Source organism: Ranitomeya variabilis, chromosome 4, assembly GCF_051348905.1.
Source record: "Ranitomeya variabilis isolate aRanVar5 chromosome 4, aRanVar5.hap1, whole genome shotgun sequence".
NCBI lineage: Eukaryota > Metazoa > Chordata > Amphibia > Anura > Dendrobatidae > Ranitomeya > Ranitomeya variabilis.
Genome location: NC_135235.1, coordinates 532,108,892 through 532,136,306, shown reverse-complemented (window position 1 = coordinate 532,136,306; position 27,415 = coordinate 532,108,892). Strand labels below are relative to the sequence as shown.

Sequence of the window (27,415 nt, the reverse complement as noted above, 5' to 3'; positions counted from 1 at the left end):
AGACACAAAAATAGCATGAATGTGTATGCAGGGAGAACATAAAAGAAATCTACATTAGTACATGACTAGTAAAGATCAAACCTAGCCTTCCACTTTCTCCATGAATGGAAAGATTGGATAGAGCTACAGATTATCTGCTCGCCTGGCATTTATCCAGCAGAGGGAGCAATATAACAAGGCAGGACGACCATAAGGGAAAGAGAGCGTGTACCCTCCACGTGACAGGGAAAGGAGGGAGTGGGGAGACAGCATGGGAGGAAGGGAGGGAGAGAAGGAGCTGCAGCTCCCAGCTGCTTCTATCCTTCTCAGACAAAATGTACATACGTGTGTCATGTAAGGGCCTGCAAGTATACTAATCCTAAATGTGCAGGAATCCATGATCAAAGCAATGCTATCTGGGCATCGAGAGCCCAGTGCCAAGTTATAGGGTCAGCAGCTGCGCACTGCACAGATATCCATTAATATGCACGGCGGTGCTGTATGCAGGAAGCATATACTGTACAGATAACACATGTACCAGATAACATGGACAGCACGGCAATAATGCTGCGGAGCACGAACTTGTATGAATTTCTAGAACGTTCTGCAGCACAGCCATATGGTGAGATATAGGAAAGTGCACTGCATCATCTAAGTAAAGGGAGGCGTTACTGGCAGAAACCTAACACTGCTGCGGGAAGAATAGAGAATGAATTGCTCCGTACACATGTGGCGGGGAAAGTTTGTGAATTGCCGAAAGACAAGGTGAGGGATAGCACACAGCGGGTGAGAAAAGAAAAAGTAGGACAGACGCAGCTGCACAGTGACGGATGTCAGGACACTACAAGCACGTGGCTTCCTCTGTGTGTAGGCCAGTGAATTATGGACCAGAACAAAGAGCAGAATGTATACCTTATAACACTTTTAAAGGCTGAACTTGATGGACCTACGTCCCAACCGATGTGACCCTGCGTACCATGCTAGCATGTTCCATGTTTAGGAGTGTATTGTGCAAGCTCACTTCTGTGTGAGCGCTGATACAGCATGACAAATCTATTGTGTACGCAGGCGGCACCGGGGCACTCTGACACAGCTGTAGGTCTGCCAGGATCTATTTCCAACCCTGCAGTGTATGCCTGTGTCCACCAGTCCAGTCTCCTGACACTTGTGTGTGACTGAAGAACTGCGCTTATACATCGCTGCGCCCTGGCGATCTGTAGGTGCACAACTCCAAAGAAAAATAAACCGAAAGTTTTTGTTTGACATCAGTGGCGGAGTATTGACTTGTCTGACCAGAGCTATGTTAGGTATGAACGGACTACTTCTTGTCATTTCGGACTATTAGATTTCCAAGATAGCAAAGATCTTTGAAATGTTCTTGTGACAACACTTGGGAGATGTCTGCAAAGCACTGGGTGATATATAATAATTACACATTAGTTCATCCCGCACCACTGCACAATAAGGGTACGGCCGCACGGGGTGGAACTGCTGCTTTGGCAAGTTAGCCAGAAACCTCAGTGCCATCTGCAGAAGCAAATACCCATCAAATCATATCGATTTGGGTGATCTGTCTGTGGGTTTGCCACTACAGAAAGGATAAATAAAAAACCCTTAACTCCCCTATCCTAGTAATACTAGCCTGGTCATCTGTAGGCTCTGTAAAACCTGGCCTACTGCAATGATAATGCGTCCCGTGCGACCACTGAGTGTGCACATTGGACAAGATGCCATCAAGGCGTTATACAGAGACTAGCAAGCAACCAGGCATGGAAGCCATGGGGAGTATATTACCTTTACACTTTTTATTCGGGAGCTGCAGATTTTGCTGCGGATCAGTGGGTGATCTGCAATAAAACTCACAACTGCAGATTTGACATCCCTACTGAACTCAATGAGGAAAATCTGCAATAAAGTGGCAAAATAAATTGACCTGCTATCGATTTAGAATCAGCACTGAATTCAGACTGATTTTTTTTCCCGATTTGTAAAAAAATCTCAACCTCTTTGCAACTACTATAAAACGCAGGAGATTTTCCACCAGTAAATCTGAAGATCATTGAGCAAATGCATACGAGCATATCCTAAAAAAATACCATTTTAGGAAGCAAATTCTGGCATGGGTTAGATTGTGAAATATCAGGTCTGCCCTAAGAGCTATCATTGTGCTATCAACAGTCAGCCATGAAGTGGTGGTCCAGGTAAACTCACGGACGGGGCTAGTATCTACCAGAATGCATGGCTCCTACGGAACAATTTAGTGGACAAGGGATCATGATATAAGACAGTTTTTCCTGATTTTGAGCCTTAATACCAAAGGGTAATGCTAATGATTCAGCTTTCTTAAGACATTTTGCACAATTGTATCTTCTAAGGTTGCATGAACAATTTGGGGAAGGCAGTTTTCATGTTCAAGCATGACTGAGCCCCAGTGCACAAAGCAAGGTCCATAACGGCATGACTGGGTGAATTTGGTGTGGAAGAACATGGCTGGCTGCACAGATCCCCAACTTCAACCCCATCCAAAATCTTTGGGATGAACAAGTACGGAGACAGTGGGCCAGATCCACTCATCCAACATCAGTGTCTGCCCTAACAAATGTTCTTCTGATGAATGGGCAAAAATCCCAAAAAAAGAGATCAAGTTGTTATACCCACAAAATGGGGACCAACTCCATATTAGTGAACATATAATCCCTTTAAAAACAGCTTTTAATAATGACATTTTAAAAAAACACCTACCCAGTGAAAGAATGGTTAAATACCATCAATAAATATTGACCACCAAGGTACAACAACCCTGCAATCGACCTATCTTATACCTGCCTTACTGTGGAGGTTGGCACCCTAAAAGACAGTCGTCGGGGTTATTCCAACTCCATATTAACATCAATGGTTTTCGAATGTCATGTCCACCAGGTTCATATAGATGTGATCGTCAGTTGTCCAAATTATTTTGCCCATATAGATGATTCATGGGCACTAGTCACACACAACAGCAGAGAACATAGCCAAAAAGACTCTTGCTTTATTGGGTGCTCCTCAATGCAAGAACTACAACTCTCAGGATACCCTCAGGCATAGGGTCAGGACTTCAATGATGTGATGACCCATGCATCCTTATTATCCACTCACACACTTTACAGCAGGCTGTGCTGCTTTGCCAATGGGTAAAAGTATAGAGGGGTGTAACAGATGCGGCTTGCTCTCTCCGAGAGGTCACAGCCTCTCCATCTGCACAGGATGTTTGCTTAAGGAAATCAAGAGATTCCCGGTTGTATCCTGCCATGTACACATATCAAAATCTGTGCTTCGCTATACCTCATTATACCAGCCATACATGTATCCTCTAAATGGGGCTAATGAGGATTGCATGGTGCTATGGTGTTAAACGGCTAGGTCCTGCTCCAGGCCTCTGTGTGTGGATATTGCACTCTCCAGATCCCTCCAATAAGTGTAATGCTTACATCTACAGATATCCAATTCTTTTGTTATATACATATATATATATATATATATATACCGTATATATATATATACACATGCACAATAAATATATATGTATATATTATAAATAAAAAATTGAAGCAGCAGTAGATCCACCAAATTTGGATGCAAGCCTCTCTATCTACTAGCTATTAGATCAACAGTAGAAAATAACATTTAAGGAGGCAGTGGTTGTATATGACATTTCAGCTCCCATATTGAGCCTTTCTCACATTTGAGAAGTGCTGCCTGCTTTATTATTTTTAGATATATTTATATTAGGGTCTGTCTACAAACATGACATAATTGGTGGTACTGTGTAATTAATATTTGATTTCCGCCAACGTATTAGTTGCATATTGGTCAGTCCTATGTTAGTGACGTCAGCTATTGTCGTGGCCTTATTCTGTGTACAATGAAAGGCCGTAGTCTATATGGTGGTACATACACTTCCTATGGAGGCTAAAGGTATGTGCACACATTCACTATGTACAGCAGAGAAATGTACTGCAAATACTGGAGTGTTGGCATGAAAAACGCTGCATAAAACACACTTGTTTTTTGATGCTTTTTTTGGTTCATTCATTTGAGAATGCTGTAAAAACACTGCAATAATTGACATTCTCCTGCCTAGAAACTGCTTCAAATCTGCAAGGAAAAAATAAGCAGCGTTTGCTTGAGATTTCAGAAACATCATTCACTTTGCTGATACTGTAAGATGTGTTTTTTCGTGGCAAAAATGTGCTGAAAAAAACACTGAAGAAATGCCAGGTGTGAACATACCCTAAAAGAGATATTTTTGAGCACATATGAGAATAGAGCAAAACCTGGTAAAATATCAGAACTGTCATTATTTTATATCCTAGAGGGATAAGTGTTTCTGTCCATCCTTCCACCGTCAGATGACATCTCTATAGGTCTGAAAAGATTGTGGAGCTGTCAAGAAGCTATTACTAAGAAGTAAGAACAGGAAAATAGACGAAAGGGAACATTTCTACTGGATGACAGAAAATGGAAATTTGAGATGTTGTGGAAGGCGTTGGGGACTAACTAGTCTTAATATAGTTCTTTTAAAATAGCAGAAAGTGGTATGTATGACACCAAGTAATGAAAGGGTGCAAAATCAGAGCTACTCTGAGGAAATACCGTACATCTGGAGTGGGTGACAGTGCTGTGAAGATCATGCTGCACTAATGAAACAAAGCAGTTACTGATGTCCTGTGAACATGGTCACCCCAGACCAATGTCAGTACATACGTCACATACTCTGATTATTTCTTATTTGCATCTTGCCTCACCAGGAACTTCCTGCGCTGCTTCCAGTGGCTGCCCTGTGCGTTGGTACTTCGGTGAGCTTCTGTCACGATGTGAATCAGCTCCCATTCTTCACTGCTTGGCTCAGGCCGCTGCTGCAGAGTCTTGATCATCTCCTCCTTCCGACGCCGTTCCCGATTTTCTTCAATCAGCTTCCGCTTGGCTACCCGCTTGGAATCATCCAGGACAACTGTGGAGATGGAGGGAGCTAGATAAAGAATGAACAGCAGAAGGAAACCATACATGTCCTGGTATCATACATTGTGTCCAGTGTTTGATACGCTGTGCCTCTGTGATAGGAAACATGCAATATAGTTAATGTAATAAATGAGGCTACAACGGCTTGTAATCATAGCCAGCCATCACTTTGATCATGGTAATCATACTTACGGTCCATCGCCATGCCCACAGCAATACATTTCTTAAAGCGACAGAGCTGGCACTGATTCCGGGTGATCTTGTCGATGATGCAGCAGCCATCGTATTTGCAAGAATATGACGGGTGCAGATTCTTTTGGATGGTGCGGCGAAAAAAGCCCTGCATGGCAAAGAGAAAAAAAGACATTTTCATTACTTTAACTTCTACAATAGATAATGATGATTAATTCTTCTCATTTTCTGACACCAGAATCAGTAAGAAGAAAATGAACAGGGAATCATAATGTATGGTGTTTAATAGCTAAATAGCTTCTATCTGTCACCTTCTCCAGAAAAGCCAGCACCCAAACCAGAAATATGCTGTAATGGACTTTATACAACCATGAGGCTCAATAAAGGGCATTATACTTGACTTTTGGATTGGGAGTGCTGCCTTTATTTGGAGAGGTATAGAAGAAGAGGAATATGACAAGGCTTTGTACCCATTGCTCAGCTGATTGCGTCAGTGTGTATTTCCTGTTTATCTCTATCTATCTATCTATCTATCTATCTATCTATCTATCTAACATCTATTATATCTATCTCATATCTACAGTATGTCATATCAATCTATCTATCTATTATATCTATCTCATATCAATCTATCTATTATATCTATCTCATATCAATCTATCATATCTATTATATTTATCTCATATCTACAGTATGTCATATCAATCTATCTATCTATCTATCTATCTATCTATCTATCTATCTATCTATCTATCTATCTATCTATCTCATATCAATCAATCATATCTATCTATTATATCTATCTCATATCTATGTCATATCAATCTATCTATCTATCCATCTATTATATCTATCCATCTATCTATCTATCTATCTATCTATCTATCTATCTCATATCAATCAATCATATCTATCTATTATATCTATCTCATATCTATGTCATATCAATCTATCTATCTATCTATCCATCTATTATATCTATCCATCTATCTATCTATCTATCTATCTATCTATCTATCTATCTATCTATCTATCTATCTATCTATCTATTCCAACCCTCTATCTATCTCTCATATCTATATTATCTCCCTTTCTAATATCTATCTGACATATTATACTTGTCGCTCGCCTCCCAGATTACTCTTTATATTGTTTAGGCTGTTTTTAATCCATTTTAATCCAGTGTGGTCATTTCCTGCTGGCAATTCCTTCCTAACTCTGTGTGCCAACTACCAGAGGCAGACATAGAAACATTATATCCATACAGTTCAGGAGTAAAGAATATGGCCTGTATTACTGCAGCCTGGGAGAAGGAGAAAGAGAAGGATCTTTGGCTTATATATTAATTATCTGTTTGCACCATGACCATTGGGCATTTCCATTATATAATTAACTCTATAAAGAACATTGAGCCTTGCCGAAAAATTATTTTGTTGCCCATAGCAACCAATCTGAGCTCAACTTTCTTTTTTCAAGCGGCTCAAGACTGTGTGCTGATTGGATGGGCAACAAAGTCAGTTTTTCTATTAGACAGTCCTGATAAATTTGTCCCTGTATGTGTAATATATAGAGAGAGGATACCAACAAGCAGCCTGTGACTACATCCTCAGCCTGTGCTGTCAACAATCTCATGTTAATGACATATACTGTCATTTTGACAAAGGGAGAGACTGTCCTTCTAAACATGGGCAGACGTCAATATATCCGGACATCAGCAATTAGAGATTACAGCGGAAACTATGGCGGCTCACTCACCTTGCAGCCCTCACAGGTGATGCACCGGTAGTGGTAACCTGTGGCCTTATCGCTGCACACCACGCACGGCTCGTCTTTGTCCAAGTAGCTAGGGATGTACCCTGCAGAGAGCAGAGATACCGAGCTGTCACCTGTGTCGCCGGGTGAAAGGAGGGGGACAATCTTATTCAAGTCAATAACACAGATACAGGCTGTGAGGGTATGGACAGACTCCTGACACACTGTGCCAGAACAGAGGGTCAAAACAGAGGAACAAGCGAGTGGCTCAAGAGACGGGCAAAGACAACACATAGGGTCTGATAGAGGCAAGACGCACACAGCCATAGAGGACACACAGCCATAGAGGACACACACAGCCATAGAGGACACACACAGCCAGGCCAACGCATGGAGACACAGGAACACAAGAGGGCCTGTTCATTGTGTCGTAAGCAATTATCCAGTGTCTCTCCCTTCTGAATATCTCTCTCTCTTGCCATTTCGGAAGTAATTATGTTTTATAACTCTGAGATCCTGTCTGGACGGTGCAGAGATGGCAGCGGGGTGAAAGGGGGCCTGCTGCGTGGGGTGAAACGGCGGCTTCTGCTGCACAAGGGCTAAAAACGTGGGAGGGAAGGCCTGACATTGGCGTTATGAGACACATCATGGTCGTATTACAGAGGAGGAAACACAGCACCACAGGCAGCGTGCCATCAAATAGGAGGAATCACCTTGCTGATGTGCTTGTTCAGGAGATAAAAAAGTCATTTCAGATTCATCAAAGCTATTTATATGTATAATGGCTAATAATAGTCTAGGCTAGGGCATACTGTCTTTCCTAGAAAAGGGGGAACTATAGACCAGGCAATGCTCCTGGGCAAAAGGTATGCAAATTAATTTTCCTCCAGTAAGAGGAGCTTAGTAACGCCACTCTGAGCTGAGCCACCTTCACGGGATGCCCTATGGTAAGTATGATCAGGGACGGATAGGGCTAGTGTTCGTTTCCGTAACCACATAGTGAGTAGCCAATCCTCTTACATAATGCCCCCACTATGTACAGCCAAAGATGGCCTATTGGTGATGAGCAAACAAGCTCAGAAGACGTTATCCGAGCATGCTCAGGTGCTAAACGAGTGTCTTTTGGTGTGCTCGAAAAATATGCTTGAGTCCCCCGAGGCTGCATGTCTCTTGGCTGTTTGACAGCTGCAACACATGCGGGGACTGCCTGTTTGTTAGGACATCCCTGCATGTGTTGCTGCTGTCAAACAGCCACGAGACATGCAGCCACAGGGACTCGAACATAGTATTCAAGCACACCGAAGACTCTCAGTCAGCACCTGTGCATGCTCAAATAACACCTTACCAGAGCACATTCACTCATTACTACTGCCTATCACTACCGTATGACCAAGCCCTGCAATCTACTACATGACTTTTTGCAGGATTTCCAGATATTAAGATTTTATAATGGCAGAAAGCAGAGACAATAAATTTTTCGAAGCCATCATCATGCCCAAACTAGTCCTGTCAAGCTGATGACAGAATTGTATTGATTACTAAACTTACTTTTGGCACTGACTTACAGAAAAGTGATTTATTTATTTCACGGATTGCTAGTTACTATGACAGGAGAATTTAGGTGGGAGCAGCAGTTATAGGAAGAGCTGATAAAATAGTAAGCATACCTTCCGAAATATTGCAACGAAAGAGGAGAGCGTACTACACACATAGCCATACCCCCAATCCACATTTGTAAGATAGAGCAAGGGAGTGAAGAATGGTAAACATTAACCCCTCCATGTTTTTAAGATTCTCCAGGAAAGCCAACCCAGTTACCAGCAGAGCGTGCATCAAATTCTAATTTTCCTCTCGAAGAAGTACAGTACTTTGTCAGCCTGTGTTTTATCCATGGACACATATGGATGCGTTTCTTGTCCATTGACAAAATGAAAACCATAGAGAGGTGGTTCCTAAGGCTCTAGGATTAATCTATAAGGTTAGTTTCAAACAGCTAATGATCAGTGTGTGGACCATGATGTCTGGATAGCCACAGATCTCCTGACCCGAATTCAATAGTATCATAAGCATATATAAGGGCAGGAAACCCGCAGCCAGTCCAGACATTGGGGTCTGCACATAGACCATGAACGTCGGATCTGTGAAACTGGCCTAATCAGACATTCAAAGTTTTTTTTCAAGGAATTTGGAGCAGATTCTCTTCTAAAATCCACATCAAAAACTCTTTATATAAGCCTCCTGAGTTAGGGAATCTGTCAGCAGTTATTTTGCTATTGAATCCGAGAACAGTTTAGTGTAGAGCCGGATTCCAGGGATGTGTATGTGCTCAGCAGCTTGTTGTAATTTCAATACAATCAGAGTTTTATCAGCAGGAGATTATTACTTGAGGACTAGGTGTGGCTTGCAAGGCAGGCAGGGTAATATGTGTAACCCCACCCCACCACTGATTGGCAGCGTGCTGACAATGCACACAGGAAACAGCCAATTAGTGGTGTGGGCGGGTTTATATACAGCTTAGCATTCTGATTTGTATCTACAGCAGAGAAAACAGGGATTCCTTCAAAACTACACCAAGCAGTCTAGTAAGTGACACATCGCTGGAATCAGGGTCTCTGCTGCTACATCATGCTGCTTTCAGGTTCCTTAGAAAAACATCTGCTGACAGATTCCCTTTAATGAAATTGCTCCAAAACCCAAGGAACAAACAGCACCTTGTGCACTCTAGCAGCGTTTTCTCATTGATATCAACAGTAATCTTATTCAAAGGTCATTTAAAGCACTTTTTTGTGGATTTTGGAGCTACATTTATTATAAAACTCCTTGTGGAGAATTTTTATGTGGATAATGGAGTAGATGTTGCTCCAAAATCCATATGAAAAAAAGCTTGAAATACTTTGTTGCAGAATTACCAGTAGTTTCACCCTTTGTATGACCAATGGGTGAAATCTGTGATGAAAATCCACTGTATTGAGCAGATTTGTTTTTTAAAAATCTACATTTCTGGCAAATCTATGCTACAATTTTTTTTCTGCAGCACATGGATGAGAGGTTATAAGATCTCATTTACACTAATACACAGCAGACCGTCTCTCTGGAAAATCTGAATGAAAAATCCAATGCATCTAGAACCCGTGTGGATATACCCTAAGACTGCGTTCACACATAGCGGTAACACTTTTGCTTTAATCCACTTTTTCACTGCTCAATCACTTAATCTTGTAATCCTGTATAACCTGCAAATCCGAGCGGCCATTGTGATCACCTGCACGGCTTTACTGATGAAACAGGTGTTTCTCCGAAAGATTAAGTGATTGGCAGTGATCCGGCAGCACAGGGCTGCTGTAATCTAACGCCACAACTTGAATGCAGCATGGGCACGCCGCATAAGTCTGGGTTCACAAGTAATGATTCATTGTCTTTGCCCCAATTTTCAAGTCTTGCTAAAAAAGGACAAATTTTCTCTGCAATTTTAAGTATATATATACACTCACCGGCCACTTTATTAGGTACACCTGTCCAACTTCTTGTTAACACTTAATTTCTAATCAGCCAATCACATGGCGGCAACTCAGTGCATTTAGGCATGTAGACATGGTCAAGACAATCTCCTGCAGTTCAAACCGAGCATCAGTATGGGGAAGAAAGGTGATTTGAGTGCCTTTGAACGTGGCATGGTTGTTGGTGCCAGAAGGGCTGGTCTGAGTATTTCAGAAACTGCTGATCTACTGGGATTTTCACGCACAACCATCTCTAGGGTTTACAGAGAATGGTCCGAAAAAGAAAAAAAATCCAGTGAGCGGCAGTTCTGTGGGCGGAAATGCCTTGTTGATGCCAGAGGTCAGAGGAGAATGGGCAGACTGGTTCGAGCTGATAGAAAGGCAACAGTGACTCAAATCGCCACCCGTTACAACCAAGGTAGGCCTAAGAGCATCTCTGAACGCACAGTGCGTCGAACTTTGAGACAGATGGGCTACAGCAGCAGAAGACCACACCGGGTACCACTCCTTTCAGCTAAGAACAGGAAACTGAGGCTACAATTTGTACAAGCTCATCGAAATTGGACAGTAGAAGATTGGAAAAACGTTGCTTGGTCTGATGAGTCTCGATTTCTGCTGCGACATTCGGATGGTAGGGTCAGAATTTGGCGTAAACAACATGAAAGCATGGATCCATCCTGCCTTGTATGGAGCATCTTTGGGATGTGCAGCCGACAAATCTGCGGCAACTGTGTGATGCCATCATGTCAATATGGACCAAAATCTCTGAGGAATGCTTCCAGCACCTTGTTGAATCTATGCCACGAAGAATTGAGGCAGTTCTGAAGGCAAAAGGGGGTCCAACCCGTTACTAGCATGGTGTACCTAATAAAGTGGCCGGTGAGTGTATATATATATATATATATATATAGAGTCATGGTATAATGGGCCCAATGTAACGGAAGCAAGTCCTGTGCTGATAATTGAGATTTAGTAATGTTCTTCTGGAGAATCCTTACAGGAATGAGCAAATGAAATGATGTTGGGACACAGAAGGAGTGACAGGACGGATTATACAGTGGGAGGAGATATAGAAATGTCATATCCGAGAAGCAGAATCCCCTCCCAAGCACCCTCAGTGGACATCATACCTGACATTCCGCCTTTTCCCATACATTGGCTATTCTTTCTTTTACGCTTCCCATCCGGCCACCTGTACAGATAGAGAGATAACATGAATAAAAGACCAGAATGTAGAGGCTGTCCGAAATAGCTCACAACTCCTGATGTGTGTATTGTACCCACAAATTGAGCTATAGAGAAGAGAGTCCTCTAATCCTGCACGTCATAAATATCCAAGTATTAAAACTCTTACCAAACAGGACGCCACCTAACACACCTACGTTTGAAAACACTCACCGCCTTGAACTTAAATGCTCCGGATTACTATATTGTGTCACTGTGTCACTAGCTGTCTATGTCAAAGTGCTGACCGGCACAAGCTGCCGAGCATCACGCATCTGCGGAGCCTGGGAACGCAGGTGCCCGATGCCATTATGTATTGTGCAAAAGGAGAAAAATACATTCCAAAGATGAGAACGGTGAGCGCTAAAAGACCCCACTGCCTGCATCAATGAGAATGAAATATATCCAAGAGGTTATCTACCTATAGGGCCAGCCTTTTTTTTTACCAAAATTCATGAGTTTTGAACGGAAAATCAGTTTTGCTATTCAGTTTCATTCAAAATCTTGCACCGCTTTGGCTCTTACAAGCTTTTTGTTTTCCTGCACATTCAACTTTGATGCGGTCTGGAGTCAAAAGTGAGCTGAGAGGAGCTCAGAAAAAGACAGATGAAAGAGTTACATACTCTCCCATTGGAACCCAAGAATGAGGGCTCTCACAGATTATCAGTAGTGATGAGTGGGCATGGTCGGGGAAACTCGAGTAACGAGTATACTCGCTCATCACTAAACTGGCCAACAGTGAAAATGTTTCTGAAATGAAAATAGCTGGTTTGTAATAATTTTAGCATCCTAAAAACGAATATGTTACTTAAAAATCATTATTAGCTCTTGTTGCTGAGATACAGGTCATTTAAGATTATTATGCAGGAAAATAGGGAAATTTTGAATTTTCAACAAATGTGTATTGGTAAACCTGATTACAGACCTGTTGAACCAATGTCAGCCATTTTATAAATTGTGTCTGCATAGTTTGTACTAATTGAAGTCTCTTTCTCTTGTTGCAGTAATTTTGTGGAGAGAATTTACACTTTGAAAATGCCTCGTAAATGTGCAAATATTGTTAACAATTTTTGTTACGTGTGTGGTTATGTGACATTTGCCAACCAAAGAAGACCAATTACTCCACTTGTGAAGACTGCTTACCATCATTACTTTGCTTATACGTGGCACTTAAATACGTGGCACTTATACGTGGCACTTAAATACGTGGCACTTATATACGTGGCATTTTGAGACCTATAATTTTTCCACATTTTGGTCCACAGAGTCATGTGAGGTCTTGTTTTTTGCGGGACGAGTTGACGTTTTTATTGGTAACATTTTCGGACACGTGACCATTTTTTATCACTTTTTATTCCGTTTTTTGTGAGGCAGAATAACCAAAAACCAGCTATTCATGAATTTCTTTATACCGTTCTGCGTTTGGTAAAATTGATAAAGCAGTTTTATTCGTCGGGTCAGTACGATTACAGCGATACCTCATTTATATCATTTTTTAATGTTTTGGCGCTTTTATACGATAAAAACTATTTTATAGAAAAAATAATTATTTTGGCATCGCTTTATTCTGAGGACTATAACTTTTTTATTTTTTTGCTGATGATGCTGTATGGCGGCTTGTTTTTTGCGGGACAAGATGACGTTTTCAGCGGTACCATGGTTATTTATATCCATCTTTTTGATCGCGTGTTATTCCACTTTTTGTTCGGCGGTATGGTAATAAAGCGTTGTTTTTTGCCTCGTTTTTTTTTTTTTTTTCTTACGGTGTTTACTGAAGGGGTTAACTAGTGGGACAGTTTTATAGGTTGGGTCGTTACGGACGCGGCGATACTAAATATGTGTACTGTACTGTGCAATTTATACTCTTGTAATGAATTCTTCTCGCTACCTACAGCACATACTTCCATGGCGTGTATCTAAAAAACGAGAGCTAATTAAACAATTCTGTGGGTATATTTGAGTTTCTCGACCCAAAATTAGTAATATTTGCCTATTTTCATCAAAGAAACATAAAAAAAGTTGTTTTTTGTTGGCCTGTGGTCAGTTAACACCTAAAATTCAACATTTTTTTCTAAAACATAATTACAACATTTTTTCAACCAAAAATACTTTAAGTAAGAAAAAAAAATTGTCAGTGGACAACCCCTTTGAATATGAAAAATGCCAGCAGACTTGTCTGATAACCACCTACCTCTTGTTTTTGTGTAGAAATAACAGGATTGTTAACTTGGGGGCTTAGCTTGTTTGTTTGTTTTTCTCTAAAAAAAAAAAAAAATTGGCCCATAAGAAAAAAAAATATGCTAAGTTGGGCTATTCCAATAATTGTAATGTCCCTGTTGGTCCAGAGAGGTGAAAAGAATAACTGTAAATTCCTTATTAGGCATTAAAGAGGTTAGTAATAATTTCTAGGAAACAAGACCCTGTGCAATGTAGATGCTCACAGATTTCCGAGAATTTTTTTTTCTAGCCAATTCGCTTTAAAATGATGGTTACACTTCTGGTGTCCTGGGTTCAAACCCCACTAAGGACATCATCTGCAAAGAGTCTGTATGTTCTCTCCGTGTTTGCGTGGGTTTCCTCCGAGTTCTCCAGTTTCCTCCCACATTCCAAAGACATACTGATAGGGAATTTAGATTGTGAGCCTCAACGGGGACAGCGACGATAATGTGTGCAACCTGTAAAGCGCTGCGGAATATGTTAGCGCTATATAAAAATAAAGATTATTATTAGCATTTTTGTTTCCTCTTCAGATTTTTGAAAAATGCCTGGTGGAAAAAAGTCCAAATCACTTCTTGGAAGAGGATCCTGATGTAATCCACTTAAGCTAGCAATGATAAATCAAAAGGCTGCAAAAATAAAAATTAATACTTAAGGAAAAAATGCATAAGGAAAAAAACTTCAAAAATTCTTCAAATCCACTTCAGGAAAAGAAAAACTCCTCCAAGAGCTCCCCTAAAGAGGAAAGTTTCTTGAAGAAGGATTCCGCTTGAACAAGTCTTCAGATTTGTTCTCCTCAAACGACTCCATGTGAACATGGCCTAAAAATCGTCTCAAGGAGGAGTATAATCTTCTTATTAAATCTTCGTCTCCATTTTATCAGTTGTTTTATTGTTGAGCTCTTAGTCTCCAATATATCACATGCTCCACACTGACTACCTGAGTGCTACAGTGACGTCCATGTGGCTTGGAGGCCAGAGCCTCGTTGCATTCGTATGACACTTACATTGAGGCTCTCATAAGAATACAGAAAAAAGATGACTTTCGGTCCACAAAAAAGATGTTTTAGGATTTGGATAGTCGGAGTTGGTTATGTCAACAGTGCCAGAGAACGGAGAAGATAGTGAGGCAGAATAGCTTGCACTACCTTTTTACTTGGTGTACAACCTGATTACAACTGGAGGCAAAGATAGAAAATAAAATATTCTGGAGTGCTTCCTTACATCAGTTATGGCAACCATGAAAAACTGCATTTATGCAGCCCCCCCAACTATCCATATAAGCATTTAGCAGCAGGCTGTACGATGTATCTTCTAAGTTCTATGTGAAATTGCCATGAATGACCATAAGGTGCCGTGAGGAGCGACAAAGGCTCATCAATGGGACATTGAAGTCCAGAAGAGACAACTTATCCTTGCCTGGAGATGGCAGAAAGTTCTGCAGGTTGTGTGTTAGCGAGGGGGGGGCAGATAATATGCACCATACATTCCTTCTGTCTGTGTCATAATGCAGTGGGAGTAACAGGTTACATGTTCTATGGATTCTTTCTGCAGTCAGCTCGACTCAATGCCGAGGGGGAGGAATAAAGTTGCTATGCATCTATTCAGCCTGTGGAACTCTTTCACGGACAATATTACTTTTTATATAGAATCAGACTGCGTCAATTGTCATTGGGAGCAGAAGGCTACCACAATATCAAATGTATTGTCTCTGTCTGCGCCATCCAGGCAGGTGTGTGCCGGACTTCATTCCGTCACTGAGTGCCCACAAGTACAAGGGGGGAGAACACATAATACATCCTTGCCATGCTACAAGGTCAGACACGGAACACGCAAAACTTTCCCTAAATAAAGAATCATTTACAGACATGATCATTTTACTGGCAACATTAATGGAAACCAGGCAGGGGCAGAAAACGGATTAGACACTTGCCTCATTTTTGGCACTCAGTAGTGGGATGAGAAATACATCTGTATCACCTGACGGGCTATAATACTTTCATACAACTTAGTACATAACACATGAGACGTCTATGTCATGTAACTGTAGGGGGGTCTCAGAACCAAAAAACCTTCAAGTCTTCTTAGTTAAGTGCCCTCCTACCCATTTGTCATGTGTCAAAAACAGTGCTAGTGGGCAGAGCGCTTCATCCTTATGTATCGGGTCAGCCTAAAAATTATCATCTTTCCTTTTTCCTTTTGCTCATCGCTAGATGATTGTCATTGTTTCCTACCTTTCCAGAAGGCATAAAAGAGGGACAGGACAATGATGTCTTTGAAAAAAGATGCTCCAGAATTGGCATTTCATGGGGAATGCAAATATGAACTAAAGCAGACATGTCAGGAGTGGTGACACATCCTTTTCTAAAAAAAGAAATTCGGGTTAAATTAGAGTTTTACCATTGTTTGGCTCAGGTTTGGGTGGCAATGGGGGTAGGGAGAGGACTGGTGAAAAATCAGGTATATGCGGCACATGTAGCCACGCAGCAAGATTGCATTACTACTGGTGAACATATGATATTATACCACCATCGTTTCACCCCCTGAACAAATGCTGATAAAATGGCCATCCGTCCAGCTTCAGAAAGTAAAGAAAGGAAGGGGATGATGGCTGCAGACTTTAAATCTATATTTTGTATCTGGGTGGAATATCTGTAAATGTCACCATGTGCATAAGTGAGGTCCTCACTACAGCCATCTATACACTATGTGTTCTGTGGCCCTCTCTCTACATCTCTCCTTGGGGTAATGTAGTGGTTAATCAACCCTGGTCTGTTTGGTTCTGCTTTGCGGCATTTTCAAAGGCAGGAATGTTATTTTTGGAAGTCGACATAGGGTACTGATTGCGGAGGATCCATGCCAGGTTTGCCATAAACAACTTTGATTCCCACCAGATGCAGGGAATATCAAACCAGAGATAAACTTGTGCAGATGAGAAGAAGGGAGAAAAGGCCGACAACAGAGCAAGCAATTCAGCTTCTTCTACTTCTGCTTAAAATGGAAACAGAAGGGTGTGCGGAACTAAATCACAAAAAAGGCTGCAAGGAGGCATAGTAACAAAAGAAATGGAATGAAAAGGAAAAGATAAAAAAGTATAAAACAAGTAAGAGATAAGGAAGGGAGCAAGAGAGGTAAAAGAGACCTGACATACAGGAAATCAGTGATAAGGTAGCAGATAAAAGGTATATTGTACAAGTAAAGATTGCCTATACTGAGCAAAGGTGAGAATGATTAGAAAATTCATAATGCAGCTATGGAATATGGTGCATGTCGGCGTTCCCTGCTGAATTCATTGAAGCCCTGCCTGAGAGATCCTTAGCACCTCTGGTGAATGCCATGTGCAGCTGACTGTGCCAGAGAAGGTGTGACTGGGGCACGAGCCAACGACAGGTCACAGGAGCGTCACAATTCTCATTGCTCACTGTTGTGCTGCCTAAGTGAGATGTTGGTCCACACGTGGGCCATGCTGTCACAATCCACATCTCCTGCATCTACAGCATCCAAACCACAGTAACATAGGAAGAGGACATCTGAGAGCAGCGACACGGCAGCACCTGAGCATTGTGTGCGGACAGGTGGATGGGATAGATCGATCTGGGATAGACAGACAAACAGATAGATAGATATGGGATAGATAGATAGATAGATAGATAGATAGATAGATAGATAGATAGATAGATAGATAATAGATAGGGTTAATGTCAAGATCAGGTAAAACTACACCTGGCATTGACCTGATCATGTCCATTCCAAAAATACCACCTTTGTCAGGACTTGGGGGGCATGTTTTGTGGAGCCCTATCCTGTAACTTGACGCCATTGAAGTCCGTGCACACCATACTCACCAGTGAATTTTTATAATATACCTTTGCAGACTATATTCTTCTCTATTGCATGCAATTTGCTCTTTTTCTGGGTGACTACCATTTTATTCCATGTAGCTAAAAGTGTGGAAGTAGTCGCAGAACATAGTGCCAGAGGGGCAAGTGTGAAAGATGAATACATGCTATCTGTCCATGAGAGGCGATGGAGGCCTCAGGGAGGATGTGCTAGGCGTTACAAAACTTAATGAAGATTTTCCGCCTATGTAGTGAAACGTGAGCTTGTGTCTTCTCTGCATACCAAGGTACTAGTATTAGTCTCTCCCACCTGTAGATACATAGGTGCACACACCCACGCAGGTGTCTTTCCGAGGCCGTTGATCCTGATAATATTATAGAGCATGTGTATGTATTTATGGCCGCTGTTCATGTACAGAGCAGTCTGGAGCTGTATACCGCCACATAGGTGCAGGCAGGGCACACAGACTTGCAGTTATGCGGAACTAACCATGTCTCGCATGCTATATGGCAGGGAGTGGCCCCCAGTGGAATTGCCTTGTTTTGTGCAGGATAAACAGTATATACGTTTGCACGCTCACACACAACATATCAAAGGTTGCACAGGGTAAGACAAACTCTTTTATTGTCCCCATAAAGATAAACTTGGTGGGATCACAGGTTCTTGTCTGTGTCATCTGGGCAGGTTTTATGAAACCTAAGTAATGTGTCACTAAGTGGAAGCAAGGACAAGTCTCATATAGCCTATGTGTCACCTTACAGGTATAATCTGCCTTCTCAAGCATCTACAGTTAGGTCGATATATATTTGGACAGAGACAACATTTTTCTAATTTTGGTTATAGACATTACCACAATGAATTTTAAACAAAACAATTCAGATGCAGTTGAAGTTCAGACTTTCAGCTTTCATTTGAGGGTATCCACATTAAATTTGGATGAAGGGTTTAGGAGTTTCAGCTCCTTAACATGTGCCACCCTGTTTTTAAAGGGACCAAAAGTAATTGGACAGATTCAATAATTTTAAATAAAATGTTCATTTTTAGTACTTGGTTGAAAACCTTTTGTTGGCAATGACTGCGTGAAGTCTTGAACTCATGGACATCACCAGACGCTGTGTTTCCTCCTTTTTGATGCTCTGCCAGGCCTTCACTGCAGTGGTTTTCAGTTGCTGTTTGTTTGTGGGCCTTTCTGTCTGAAGTTTAGTTTTTAACAAGTGAAATGCTGCTCAATTGGGTTGAGATCAGGTGACTGACGTGGCCATTCAAGAATATTCCACTTCTTTGCTTTAATAAACTCCTGGGTTGCTTTGGCTTAATGTTTTGGGTCATTGTCCATCTGTAGTATGAAACGACGACCAATCAGTTTGGCTGCATTTGGCTGGATCTGAGCACACAGTATGGCTCTGAATACCTCAGAATTCATTTGGCTGCTTCTGTCCTGTGTCACATCATCAATAAACACTAGTGACCCAGTGCCACTGGCAGCCATGCATGCCCAAGCCATCACACTGCCTCCGCCGTGTTTTACAGATGATGTGGTATGCTTTGGGTCATGAGCTGTACCACGCCTTTGCCATACTTTTCTCTTTACATCATTCTGGTATAGGTTGAGCCTTTTTATTCTTGATGCTTATGAGTGGCACCGTGCAGTGAACCCTCTGTATTTACTTTCATGCAGTCTGCTCTTTATGGTAGATTTGGATATTGATACGCCGACCTCCTGGAGAGTGTTGTTCACTTGGTTGGCTGCTGTGAAGGGGTTTCTCTTCACCATGGAGATTATTCTGCGATCATCCACCACTGTTTTCTTCCGTGGGCGCCCAGGTCTTTTTGCATTGATGAGTTCACCAGTGCATTCTTTCTTTCTCAGGATGTACCAAACTGTAGATTTTGCCACTCCTAATATTGTAGCAATTTCTCGGATGGGTTTTTTCTGTTTTTGCAGCTTAAGGATGGCTTGTTTCACCTGCATGGAGAGCTCCTTTGACCGCATGTTTACTTCACAGCAAAACCTTCCAAATGCAAGCACCACACCTCAAATCAACTCCAGGCCTTTTATCTGCTTAATTGAGAATGACGTAACGAAGGGATTGCCCACACCTGTCCATGAAATAGCCTTGGAGTCAATTGTCCAATTACTTTTGGTCCCTTTAAAAACAGGGTGGCACATGTTAAGGAGCTGAAACTCCTAAACCCTTCATCCAATTTTAATGTGGACCCTCAAATGAAAGCTGAAAGTCTGAACTTCAACTGCATCTGAATTGTTTTGTTTAAAATTCATTGTGGTAATGTCTATAACCAAACTTAGAAAAATGTTGGCTCTGTCTAAATATATATGGACCCAACTGCATATAATATATATCTGCCCAAATAGGAAGATTCGCTGGTCAGAAACCCATGAAAGACCCAGTGGAAGCGGTAACGATGGATGTATTGGTCTTGAAAGGAATTTGTCAGGGCGATTTTACTGCTGAAATTAGTGTTATGGCTGTATAGGTCTTAATGGAACAATTACAATGCTACCTGACTTGTAGTAATCCGATGTGCCAGGGCTGAGGAATCAAAGTTTGCAGCTACATTCAAATTATCCATGAAGTACATTAGGGACGGCCACAAATACATGGACACGCCTCCATTGCACTTCCATGACACATCGGATTGCTACAAATCTCCTTTTTATTGTGGATCTATACAGTCATACTATTAGTTATTTCAGTAGTAAAATCATCTTGACAGGTTCCCTTTATCTCAGCTTTACCAGAAACAGATGAACTTCAGAATATGCAGAATATTTAGCAAGTCAAGGACTGGCAGTCATGTAAATGTTTACTTTGAAGTTGCTGCTTTTAACAAACCTGCTATCCTATGACAGATCTTCCGCGCCCCGCTAAAACCTGTGAACACGGAAGCATTTGATGTTAAGGACACTTCTGATGATGGCAGATGTTATGTGTTCCACAACTTTCAAAGGTTGTTTAAGACAGTCATGCAATATATTCCACTTGTGTTATCTCTGGTGACCTTAGATGAAGGGGACATTACATAACATGACATAACATTCCTGAACTGTGTCTCCTCCGGGTGGACGCTCTAGGCCACACACCTCAGCTGGAGGAACACACATATCTAGCTTTCATTCTACTCCATGGAGGTTTCCATGTTGTCATCTGGAACATTGAAGACTTCAATCACATCTCACCATCACATCTGCTCTTGAGTACAGTCTTAGATAAACCGCTGCTTCTTGGGGGTTAGGCGAGTGGTCAACGTTAATGGCTTCTAGGTTGGTAATTGCAATGTAAGGGGTATTTCATCAATATGTGTCCGATGTTACTGGTGGATCATGTGCAACGTCTTATATCTGTGCCCTGCTACTCAGCCATCATATACATTCCCCTACTAGCTCCTCAGCTATAGATTTCAGCTGTATGAAGGAAAACATGGGCCAATTATACCTGCACTGCGGGGGTTACGCTTACATTGGACACCTCAGTGAAGATGAATATCTGCAAAATTCCCCCTCTAGTCCGCCTCTCCCTTTTCTCAGGTCCCCCCCACCCCTGGTAAAGTACATGCTGTACCAGACAGGGGCCTGGGCAAATTGCCAACTCCTGAGGTCTTCCCAGTTCATGGCTCCAGGCCAAGGCCTGCATCCCGACACCTGAAATATCCCCCTGGTGACAGGGAGGGGACGACCATTAGAGAGGAGAGGCAGTCACGGGACAGGGAGCCTGTGGATAAACATCCGTCTCCTGACTGACCTCAAAGGGCAAACAGTTACCTTAACTCTCCCTTGACTCAAAAAACTGTTACTAGATTGTCAGCTCCTTGTACCCCAGCCCAGAGGGGAGATCTGGAAAGAAGAATGTGTAAAAAGAAAAAACAAAAATCATCTGACAGGTGACATGATGTCACGGAGGAACTGAAAGTGGAGACCTTGTATGGGCTGATGCAAAACTTCTGAAGTTCTGCAGACTTTCTGCTTCACCTCCCCTTGAAGACATTGTGTGCTGTCAGAAGATAATCCCTCTGTATGGATTTCTCGTACTCAAGTAATGTCATCAGTCATCCTGAAAGTTACGTGAACGGGAAAATAAATGAGTAGGAAGCTACATCTCGATAGGTAAGGTCCAGCACCCTACATGCCAGTGTCGGATGTGTGCCCAGCTTATAAAATTAATTTAAAAAAATCAGATATATTTCTCAATAAATGAATTCACATATACACAGTGTTAGTTAGAGCGGCCATCAGTGGACAGACCTAAACATCCTCAATACCAGACCACCGGAAAGGAGGACTGATCATGTTTCTATGAGTGTACACAACTTTTATATCTTATCATACATGGATGATCCCTTGCTTGGCTGTTGAAATGACAGTGAAGTAAGTTTGATGGTGGTCCCTTATCCCAGGACCTTAGATCACATTAAGCCTGTTATAAGAAGGTTCTGGAATCCCCCTTGGAATCTTTGAAGAACTCAAAAAAACACACTATGCTTGGAATAGTTATGGGGATGCTTTATCATCAGATTACATGAAACAACCATAAAGAAGCCTTCTAAGAGGCTAGAGCTTTCTTGTTTTGAATCTGGGTCAGTCATCAGCTGTTCACTGCAGGTCTAGTTCCAGAAACCCAAATGATCAGATAATCACTTCAGTTCTGAATACAGAAACCCAAAAACGATCAGATAATCACTGCAGATCTGGCTCCAGAAGCCCCCAATGATCAGCTGGTCCCAAAGGGTCCAGTTCCAGAAACTCCAACGATCAGCTGATCACTGCATGTCTGGTTCCAGAAGCCCCCAATGATCAGCTGATCACTACAGGTCCATTTCCAGAAACTACAACAATCAGTTGACCACTGCAGGTCTGGTTCCAGAAGCCCCCAATGATCAGCTGATCACTACGGGTTCATTTCCGGAAACTCCAACGATCAGCTAATCACTGCAGGTCTGGTTCCAGAAACCCCCATCAATCAGCTGATCATTGCAGGTGTGGTTTCAAAATCTCCAACACTCAGCTGATCATTGCATATCTGGTTCCAGAAATCCCAAAACCAGAAACTCCCAATGATCAGTTGGTCACTAAGGGTCCAGTTCCAGAAACCCTTAACAATCAGATGATCACTGCAGTCCTGGTTTCAGAAACCCCCAAAATCAGATAATCACTGCAGGGATTGGTTCCAGAAATCACCAATGATCAGCTGATCACTACGGGTCCAGTTGCAGAAATTTTCAATAATAAGCTTATTGCTGTAGGTCCAGTTACAGAAACATTCAATAATTAGCTGATCATTGCAGATTTGGTTCCAGAAATCCCAAATATCAGAAGATTACTGTAGGTCTGGTTCCAGACACCCCAATGATCAGCTGATCACTACGGGTCCAGTTCCAGAAACCCCCAATGATCAGCTGATCACTATGGGTCCAGTTCTAGAAACTCCAATGATAAGCTGATCCTTGCAGGTCTGGTTCCAGAAACCCCCAATTATCAGATGATCTCTGAAGATCTGGTTCCAAAATTCCCAGCAATCAGCTGATCACTGCAGGTGTGGTCAACAATGATTAGCTCATCACTGCAGGTCTAGTTTCGGAACACAAGTAATCAGCTGATCACTGTAGGTATGATCTCAGAAACCCCCAATGATCAGCTGATCACAGTAGGTTGGCTTCCAGAAAACCCATCAATCACCTGATCATTCAGGACTGAGTTGAGAACTCCCCCCCCCCCCAGTGCGATCAGATGTTATCAACCAATATTTTCCCTTTAGAAGTAAAGTATTGCATGTCATCAGATCTTCTTTAATACATCGATAGATGGGCTAGACCTCTGTAAGCAGCTGGCCATTTGGCTTTTAGAGGAGTAACCCAGGCTTGATAACCTCACAAAGATGTGTACATGATGTTCTTAAATCGATAAGAAGTTTTTTAATCATCAAAACAACCTATAAATGTAAGTAAATATGTAAATATATCACATACATTCTAATTTTAATGGAAGAGAAGAAGTATAAAAAAATACAAACCTCCACACAAACTTGCCTCACTCTATAGGAAGGCAATCACCAGCACACTTCCTCTGATCAGTGCGAGCTATAAGGTGATTATTGTCCCCGCACAGCCTGGTACAATTCCCGTATGTTTATTCATTGATAGGGTACAGGCTCGGCATACAGTCAGGTCATGCGGGTTCCTATCTATACTGAGTGTGATTGCGGCATCTACACTATCGTTACATTGTGCTTAATCAGTACTTATATTAATACACGAGGGCTGTTTCTTATCTGACTGGGATGTATTTTGATGTTGACACTTTTATACTTTTATTACTAGAATGAATGGGTGTATTGAAATGTAACAATATCTGCAAGTGTAGATATAGAATAAGTACAAAAGGGTCCTTAAGCAAACAAATAGTCCAAAAACACAGAAAACCATTTAGAACCTAACATTATTATTATTATTATTACAGTAAAAATTATTCCCCAGAAAAGTGGAAGAGTATACTAGACATAAGAAAATACTCAGGGGAAAGAAAGGCATGAGTCAATAATGCTCCTCTTTGTAATCCATAATTGATAATACACAAGAAATATACACCACAATCCGTATGGCGTTAAACACTAAGGCTGTGTGCACATGATGTGGATTTAGTGCGGATCTGCAGCGTATTTTTCTGTGCAGAAACACTGCAGTTCCGCAAAGTGATTTACAGTACAATGTAAATCAATAGGAAAAAAAAAATGCTGTGCTAATGGTGCGGAAAAATCTGCATGAAAAACGCTGCAGATCAAAAGAAGTAGCATGTCACTTATTTTGTGCGGATCTGCAGCGTTTCTGCACCCTTCCATTATAGAAATCCGCAGTGGTAAAAAACGCATGAAATCCGCAACAAAACACAAAATCCGCATAAAAAATGCGTCAAATCTGCACCTGCGTTTTCTGCCAGGAGATGTGGATTTTGTGCAGAAAATTCTGCAACCCAATCCGCAACGTGTGCATATAGCCTATGGATAAAAGGGGACACAAGCATGGCAGAAAAAGAAGGGTTCAGGGACAAGCCCAAGGGCATGTGTTATAGCTCCAGCTAACCTATCATATCTTTCAGCTAAGCTGGGGGCAGGGACAAGTCCAAGGGAATGTTTTACAGCTCCAGCTAACCCTATCATATCCCTCATCTAAGGTGGGAATACCTACCTGACAGTGGAGGTTGGCACTCGAATGTAACGATATGGCACCCTACACCAAGGGTGACACAGAGGAGGACTCTTGTGTAAGATAGTGCAGCATATAGGCCCTTTGCAGGCCAACAGTCCATCATAATACACCTTTTATGTATCCGTGATAGAAGCTGCTTGCTGCTTTGGAGGTGGAAGTAGTCCCCTTACCTCTTGGGCCCATGTTGCACCTATGGTATGTCCGCCCCTGAACCCACTCCTCTTTTACTAGTCCCTATGTATACCTAATAACATCCTATATATGAAAAAATTTACTTATACTGCATCTTACCAACGTACAGTATCTCCAGTTTGGCCAGAGTAAGGCCCCATTCAGACGTCTGTTTTTCATGTATATTTTCTATCCATGATTTTTACGGATAGAACACTTATTCATTGTAGTCTATGGGGTTGTTCATGGATTTCATCACCCAAGGTATCATTTTAATCAGTATAACGGCGCCGACCTGACACTGACTGAAGGTTACTGTGCACAATCCTGCAGACAGGTTCCCTTTAAAGAGTAACTAAAAAAAAATTGAGATGCTGCAAACACCTTTTAGTCATTTTAATTGGTGGGGGTCTAGACTCTGAGCCCCCCGCCATTTATTGAAAGAAAGATCAAGAAGATGCATGCCATCGAGGATAAGCTGAGCAATTCTGTTCTCTCTGATGTGGGAATAGTGGGAGTTTCAGGTTCTGGTCCACTACCAGTCAGAACTACAAACATACACAAAACTTTTCTACAAGTTTACTTACCCTTCAAAAGAAGTCAGAGCAGCTGACAACACTGGATAGATGAGGGTCAAGGGGTGTTTCTGTTCGGAATATTTTTGGCTTATCGACCAGACATGCTATAAATGTCTGATAGATGTTGGATCCACCACTGGCACCCGCTTCTATCTTGAGGATAGGCCCCATGACAGGTTGTTAGGAACAGTGGGACGCCCGTGTGTCCACGTCTATCTCTAATCATTTTTATGGGAGTTTCGAAAACTGTCGGATTAGATGGGTACCCCCTCTCGAAATAGATGCAGGTCTCATGGGTAATAAGGTTAAATACCTGAACCAATTAAACTGCCCCAAAAGTATTGAATAAAGAGCCAACATGTAGAGGAACTTAGATACAAAGTCAAAAACTTCTGTCAACATTTTTCTGGGGCTCTAAAACCAAAAGGTAATTTCCTATTAACTAGCTTTTGAAAAAGAAAGAGACAAAAACAAAAAAAACCCAGAAAAAAGAAAGATGACAAAGCTTTTTTGTCTCTGACTTATCAGTACCATGTAAGACCCCTTATCGTACGTTGAGAAATGTGTAGCGGCGAGATAAAGCTATGATAAACTCCCTACATGTGAGTGGGACGTGACATTGTGTAACACTGGTATACAACCTCATACGCCTGAGGGTTACACACAGAATGACGCAGAGGTGGGTTCACAGTGCTTCATCCATTGTCTCTGGCACTGCCAAGTTGGGAATGACCCCTTAAATGGCCATCACGGAATATCTGCAGGTTACCAGGTGTATGAAACCAGACTGATCACAGGACCAGCTTCAATGTGGAAAAGGAGTGTCAGGTTAACATAAACCATTAAAAGAATTGTCCCTTCTCAAAGGACAGAAGATAAATTGCTGGAGGTTTGACGACTGATGGGTTCCAAAGTCCCCTGTGTGAATGCAGCGGCACTGAGCATGTGCAACCACTGCTCCATTCACTTCCTATAAGAATGGTGGCCATGCACATGCTCGCTGCCTCTATTCATACATGGGATTTGCGCCCCCCTTTTCGAAGAGAGACACAGAAGCAGGACCCCTTAGCAGTCACCCATATATCATCTTGTGGGGCCCCCGATAGCAGTTGTATTGGCCAGAAACAGATTTAACTATGAAACTGCTGAATAGAAGTTTTTATAAATTGACAGAAGAAGTAAGCTAATTTTCTATAATGATTACTATTGGTGGATTTATAGGAAAGCAACACTTTTGCCTATGGCCATCCTATTAATATGAGATTTAGGAAACAACGATAGCCGGTAGCATGGTGAATTGTGGCTATGCTGGTAGTTGTAGTTCCACCAAAGCTGCAGAAATTGAAGTAAGGAACTAAGATGCAATGTCTTGAATCCCGATTTAATAGCAGGAATCCCAACGCTTAGCGCTGGCCCATGAAATAACCATTTGAAGCTCGAGCCTCAGTGTACGGTTGGAGAAGCAGAGTTCAGAGGCGCCACGTGCGTCTCCCATAGTGTGCACTACACGTCTGCTGAGCAACAGAACATCACGCAGCATTTTCTCTCCGTCTGACTCATACCCACCATTTATTTTGACGCTATGGGCGGTGACAGCTCGAGCTCTGTGTTCGCCGCACAAAACCACCGCCTCCTCTCTGTCGTTTATGATAGTGCCGGCTGAACGGGACGAGGATCTATGCTGGCAAAGGATCCCTATTTATATGCGAGCTAGGGATTTCCCCTCGCACAAACAAAACTCTGTGCCAAG

General features: G+C 41.9%; 1 protein-coding gene across 5 annotated transcripts in view; it reads right to left on the bottom strand.

The window, feature by feature from the left end:
* The window catches only part of THRA (thyroid hormone receptor alpha), a 162,820-nt gene that overhangs the window by 17,589 nt on the left and 117,816 nt on the right, over positions 1–27,415 (bottom strand). For 2 of the 5 annotated variants that reach the window (XM_077252376.1, XM_077252377.1), the window contains exons 3-6: positions 11,549–11,610; positions 6,925–7,055; positions 5,170–5,317; positions 4,764–4,969 (exon numbers count right to left, since the gene is read on the bottom strand). In XM_077252376.1, the coding sequence (XP_077108491.1) occupies positions 4,764–4,969; positions 5,170–5,317; positions 6,925–7,055; positions 11,549–11,610 (547 nt within the window). Of the gene's footprint in view, positions 1–4,763; positions 4,970–5,169; positions 5,318–6,924; positions 7,056–11,548; positions 11,611–13,833; positions 14,108–27,415 lie in introns of those variants that run through there. The other 3 variants (XM_077252380.1, XM_077252381.1, XM_077252379.1) reach the window with 3 other exon arrangements.